Raw genomic sequence first — 6,549 nt, 5'->3', positions numbered from 1 at the left:
CACATACATGTTACATGCTCGCGGAGGTATGCACTCTCCGTGAGTGCCCTCTGTCTAGTTAAAAATGCGATGCACTGGAACGGAAGTTTAGGGTGAAAAAGGGGGGTCTCTCCCGCGGCACATACCTACCATGCAATATATATGGAGTCCCCCCCCCACCCCGGAAGCAGCCCTGTGATAGCGAATACTCAAGTTCCTGCTATCGTAGGTTCTCTCATAGCCGCGATGCGTTTCTGTCAACGCATTTCTCGTATTGGGTGCTCCGCTATCAACACCGTACTTTCTGCGCCTAGACGCGTTTTCATAGGCACCCGTACACGCACGCTCGCACGCACAGGCGCGCGAATTTGTTTTTAATACATGTTATTATTATTAATCCATATTACATTAAATGTATTTCTGTTCTATATATGCATATCTCGTTTATATATGCGGTTGTCATCCAAGAAAGAACAGTAATGAGACGTAATCGTCAGAAGTTGCGCATCAGACCGCAAAAGGCTGAAGCAAATGTTATACCTCAAACCTCAAATATCTCAAAATGTTATACCTCAAACCTCAAACCTCAACCTCAGACCTCAAATATCAATACCGCAAAAATCAATAATAAAATGAGTAGTTATATATATTTCACAATAGTAATAGTTATACAATGTAGACAGTGTGATGAAGTAAGTCAACTTTTTGAACAGGATTAGTGAATTTCCTTTAAATTTCTGAAACAATATTATAACAAGACGAACATGAACACATTTGAAGTTGTTTTGAAACTTCTTAAACAATTTCCAAAAAAGTAAAAACGGTCAAAATTGTAATTAAAAAAAAAATTGCCCGTGTCAAACTTATCTTCCTCCTATGCGAGTGTCTCTTGCACAAACCTAGTTCATAAATTTAAATTAGACTTAAAAGGTTATCCTATCCATTATTTGCAAGTATGTAATACTATATAATACACATTTGGTAAGACAACCAGTTCTCTCTACTTTATACATTTAAGAAAAGCACCTTACATGTTATTACAATACCGTTTTACAGCATACGGGATGTGATAGATACAGGAAACACGTACAGCCACATGATCTGAATATTTGCACAGCAAACTACCTAGTTATAGAAGTAGTGGAGTTATTTAGGAAGACATTTTAGCCAGTACACGATGTACGTGAACGTGCATACGTGCATGCACATGCGCGTTAATTCCAGCGAATATACAAATACAGTAAATTGACTTTTACTAGTACACAACTGAACATTTGCAAGCAAACGAACCCTATCAACAAATGACTCAAAAAAGAGAAGCACATATGACTAATCTACAAAGGACATCAGAAATATTTACAGGTATTATAGCAGGACAGCAATATGAATCTTGGTAATTGTTAGTTGTCCTGCAAAAGTTACTGGTAATGGAAACGAATCCTAACTTCTAAAGAATCCCGGAAATTTACACTCGTCATAATGGCATTAAATTGGCGATAATACACAAGATCCACCAATTTCATTGTATGTGATGTGCAAGCACACGGCACACTGACATAGAGAACACACACTCTGCAACTGTATAGCACTCATAGTATCACTATAACAATATTAGTTTTCGATCAATAGCCTAGCACAGACTACTGCTTGCGAGGCAGGGGACAGCTCAATCAATATACAAATGCTTCGACGCAGCATTAACTTTGTTAATATATTACGCGGAGTACCTACAGATATTTAAATTGTCTAAATTATATATTTTTAAATTTACACTGACTGCATGCACCATTCACAATGAGTAGACTCTTTACCCATTAACTTACGAATTACATTTGCATCACCCCTGTTTGGTTTTTATAAGATTCTATAGGGTGCAAAATTCGATATACTTAGCAATGTATTAAGCTATTAGGCATAACATTTAATATTAATCTAATGTCTGTTACCTCTATATGCAAAAATACATCAATTATTAGCCTAAAAGACTACAATCAATAAAAATGTCAACTATCTAAAACAGATATTGAGTATTGAATTATTGTCTCCTTATAATCATTATACGGCAAACATTGAAATTTTGGCAATGCCACCTTCCAGTTAAGATAAATTAGTTAGTCTCGACGTAAAATAACAATATCAAGACGGGGTGCTTCACTGGATGTTATGTTACCAGGTATACGGTGATGCCGGCCTATGTTAGGCGCATTCTTCTGATAGAACTTTAGTTGTTAATAATCAATGTTGCTGTAACATCAGTGATTATTTTTAATAAATGAATGTTTTGTCTATAACGACTTTAGAAAATGGAACGACTTTTAAATAGGAATTTGGACAGTTACATGCAGCATACAGGTACATCCTCAGCAATACTAAATAGGTGTTATATCTATAAAGCACATATAATATACATATACTATATAGTAACACTAATAGTCTCCTATTATCTACTCTTGATATATATATTATATATCTTTCTATCTATCTATGTATATGTATATATATATATATATATATATATATATATATATATATATTAGTATTACTGAGGCTGTACCTGCGTCTACCTGCCCAAATTTTGATCATTTAATTTAAATGCATAAAATCATAAAAAGCAGGGTTTCCTTGTTTTTATTTTACTTAACTTTAATTCTTAGCTAAGGTTCATAACTTTTAGTGAATTTGTCTGAAAGTTATTGTTAACAATACACTCACAATTAAAGATAATGCCTGATATCAGAGAATCTTTCATTAGTAACAATAAATTAGAATTATGGCAAGAGAACACATCTAATGCCAGGTGGCAGTATTGTATCTGCGGTGACAGATATTGTATCCCGCGTGTCGTGTCTAGATGTTATTAGTCAATTGTCTCGATTACTAAAGGCTGATTCAATTACTACTACTAATTTACTTACGACAAATATTTTAGGCTTGTATCTAGCTGGCAAAAACTACTGGCAGATGAGTGTTCCACTAGAGGATCAGACTAACAATCGTCAACATTTCCTTCAGTTACTAGTGCATCTCGACGATTTCCAAGACGTTTAGCACACAATTTTTAAAACAATACAGGCCACATTAAATGACAAGAGTCCCACTCCTTAAAACTACACTCACAGTCACACAGGTGCTGAAATACACTAATCATTTAAGGAGTGCACCACAAGGTATTTGCTGAACAGATGCCACAAAACCATGCAAGCTCTCATCTACTTTACTTACAGCCAGGCATTGTCAGCACTGCTAATAAGTTCTGTCAGCTGTCACACCTGACTACAAATAACACCAGCTTCAGCTGTAAGCTTGTATGGGAGGTTTGTGAGTGTAGTCGAAAAGTTGGCAGCAACAGAGGGAGCAACCACGGCCACACACCCAGTTACTCGAAAACATGACCAAGGCATATCGATGTGTCTTGTAGTATGCATGCACAAGTTGGTTTGTTATGGCTCACTCTTAACCTCTGCAAAGGGAGGTGTAGCACAGAAGGCTGCATCCGTACATGCACAACATAATATGCTATCCTCTTATACATCAGCATTCAATGCTGAAGGGTGCAAAACTGTAAATCATTATGACGGACAAGTGACTAACGAAGAAATAAATTTAGCCACTATCACGATAGCCTCCTGCGCGTTAATTACGACTGCCCGGTAAGTGCTTCTACCAGTTCACGCTAACAGCATAATATCAAGATAATATGGATCAAGCCATATTAGATATATCTGCCTAAATGTGCATAGAAGTCTTGCAGACACTGGAGCAGCTGGGTGAACTTTGGACGGTCATCCGGACACAAAGCCCAGCAGCATGCCATGACAGCAAACCTGAAACAGGGTCATATATGTGTTTACACAACAACATATTAGAGATGTGCAAGTAACGAGTAGTATCGCTAATAAGTTATTACACAAAATAATTTAATACAAAGTTGTCATTGACCAACGGTGGTCGATGGTTATATGCACAAATTTAAAATGATTCTCTCTCAAATAAAATGATCTATTAATATGGCTCATAGGGTCTATGTCCCCCCAGGGTACTGCCGGAACGTACCCTGGTAACTATCTGATATGGTTAGGGTTAGGGTTAGGGTTAGGGTTAGGGAGTAGGCATAGGCGACTCCCTAGACTCGTTAGTGGAGTAGACGAGGTACGGTCCGGCATATTAGATACTACCAGGGTACGTTCCCGCAGTACCCTGGGGGACATAGACCCTCTCAGCATTAATATGTGTAGCCAAATTAGGTTTCACCTGTTAGGGCACAAATTACTTCAGCACGAAAATTACTATGAGTTTGTGCTGCTAGAAGCTATAAAACAACAAACAAACAGCAAACGAACAGCAAACTTGCAGCGCCTGCATTCTCGAGATTCCCGAAAATAAAATATGAAATTGCTGCCACAAAACAAGTGCATTTGTTTATATGACATAAATTTCTCTAGACTAGTACCCTATCTCGACATATAGAGAAAGGTAGCATAGTGCAGAGACGAAGTGCCGGTCAATGCCAACTCATGGGAGCAAGAATCATATGCTGGTGATATTAAAATAATTATGCAAACATGCATCTCGTTTGATATGCAGATCGGTGCTTATATTGGTGAAAAGAATGATGTGTGAGTCTTTTATGACAAGTACTAGTATGTAAGTCTATGTCTAGTAAGTCTAGTATGACTTACTATATAAACTTGGGGTTATGCAAGGCGTACCAGTAAGTATCAGAACGGTTGAGAAAATATAAAAACGGTTTGGAAAATGTGAGATCATCATTTTACACAGGAATTGCTTGAACCACGAACCGACTTGCCCAATGGAAGTGGCACTGACAGAAATTAGTGACAAGAATACATCACTCACCGATGTTCGTGGCAACTTACTAAGTGTGGTGTGGTATAGAGCATGACTTACAGTTCATCTGGACAGTTGATTGGCTGAGATAACCTGTAACCCTCTCTGAGGTACTGTGCCATCTCGAACGGGTCGACATCAGGATATGGCTGCTGACCAAGGGTCATCAACTCCCACAGCAATACACCAAATGCCCACTGCAGAGGTTAACATGTATAAGATCACAGTGTGGCATGCAATTTTTGGTAACTCTGGAAACCTTTAGCAAATGTATCAATTTAGAAATGATGCTAATAGATTGTCAACTCAACAAGTCTTCTGTTAATTAAAATACATTATGACAGTGTTGTAAAAACATAAAGATAAATTGTTTGGGCTACAAATGTCACGCCATATATATTTTACATAGAGACAACTGATACTTGCACATAAATAAGAATTAGTGTCAACATAACAAATGCGCGGTTAAAATATGGTATATCGTGAGCAGTGTGTAAATTTAAGGATACACTCAAGCTTTTGCATGGGTATTGCTCTAATGAAGAGTAAACGTTTATTCACAAATGAATCAAATGAATCACATTTTATGTATAGTTGAGATGTATCTTTATGCTCAAGTCAAAAAATTTAATAAAAGTTCTACCACCTAATTATGTGACAACAGAAATCTTTAATTTTCATGTAAAAATCACATCTTGGATATTTCTCAGTTACCACAAAGAGTATGCAAAGCAAAATTCTCGTAACAAAAGCAATGTATGATAATATCAGTTTGACTACCATAGTTGTTTCCATCTTACCACATCACTAGCAGGTGAAAAACGCTTATCAATGAGGCTTTCGATGGCTAACCACTTCACTGGCCTGTTTTCGTTGTCACCTAAGCAGTGGTAGTCATTGGGAAACAGGTCCCGCGAGAGAGCTTTTTCGGTGATTTTTACATTCAGATCTTGACCAACCCTAGGATAAAAGTTTATTATTGATTTTATTACCTTAATATAGCAATGCCATAGCAAGTCACAAAGATCTATTACTAAAGGCATAGTGGAAAAAACTATCGAAACGAAGTTTCTTCTTTTTCCTACTTCATTTTCTTCCCTACCCTTTTTCCTTCCATCCCCTTTTTATATGTCTATCTTTCTATCTGTGCATGCATGCATGTTTGTCTGTGGGTCTCTCCCTTCTGGACCACCCTATTCTATGACCTGTCCATATTACATATATGCTATTAAAGTAACCCATTCACTTACATTCTACTTGATTTTTCCTTTCTTACCAATTCTTTCTACTAATCCCCTATGCCATTGGTTTAGCTTCAGTTAACAGATACTTACACACAGTTCCTAGTAGCAAGGTCTTTATGAATGATCTTCTTTTTGTGCAGGTATTGCACTCCCCGTATAATTTGTATACCCATATGGACTAGCTCTTGTGTAGAGAGTTTACTCTGAAAACAAGATGTAAACATATATAACTACTTGAGCATGTGAAAGATGCAGAGAATTGCATAAGGTCATATACAAATGGCACAGTAATAGAAGTGGAGAACGTTTTCATTTGCACCTCCATGTACATGAATCCTACATGAAACTATATAGGCCTATGGCTGTAATGACAATCTGTACATTTACAGAATAAGCCAGTTCGTAGTTAGTCTGCGCATGCGCGAACTTAGCCACGAATTCTCCCGGGTCAGGTCATTTGTGACAAAATATTTCGTAG

The 6,549-nt window shown here is 37.2% G+C and overlaps 1 protein-coding gene across 1 annotated transcript in view; it reads right to left on the bottom strand.

Moving 5' to 3' along the window:
• Positions 1-607: 607 nt before the first annotated feature.
• LOC106810858 (tyrosine-protein kinase RYK-like) overlaps positions 608-6,549 on the bottom strand; it is a 22,497-nt gene continuing 16,555 nt past the window's right edge. The window contains exons 5-8 of the mRNA XM_014814329.1: positions 6,162-6,274; positions 5,628-5,787; positions 4,888-5,024; positions 608-3,803 (exon numbers count right to left, since the gene is read on the bottom strand). Of these exons, the coding sequence (XP_014669815.1) occupies positions 3,692-3,803; positions 4,888-5,024; positions 5,628-5,787; positions 6,162-6,274 (522 nt within the window). The 3' untranslated portion in view covers positions 608-3,691. The remainder of the gene's footprint in view (positions 3,804-4,887; positions 5,025-5,627; positions 5,788-6,161; positions 6,275-6,549) is intronic.

Source organism: Priapulus caudatus, unplaced genomic scaffold (assembly GCF_000485595.1).
Source record: "Priapulus caudatus unplaced genomic scaffold, Priapulus_caudatus-5.0.1 Scaffold17, whole genome shotgun sequence".
Lineage (NCBI taxonomy): Eukaryota > Metazoa > Priapulida > Priapulimorpha > Priapulimorphida > Priapulidae > Priapulus > Priapulus caudatus.
Note: the sequence above shows the minus strand (reverse complement) of the source record. Positions and strands in the feature narration are given on the sequence as shown.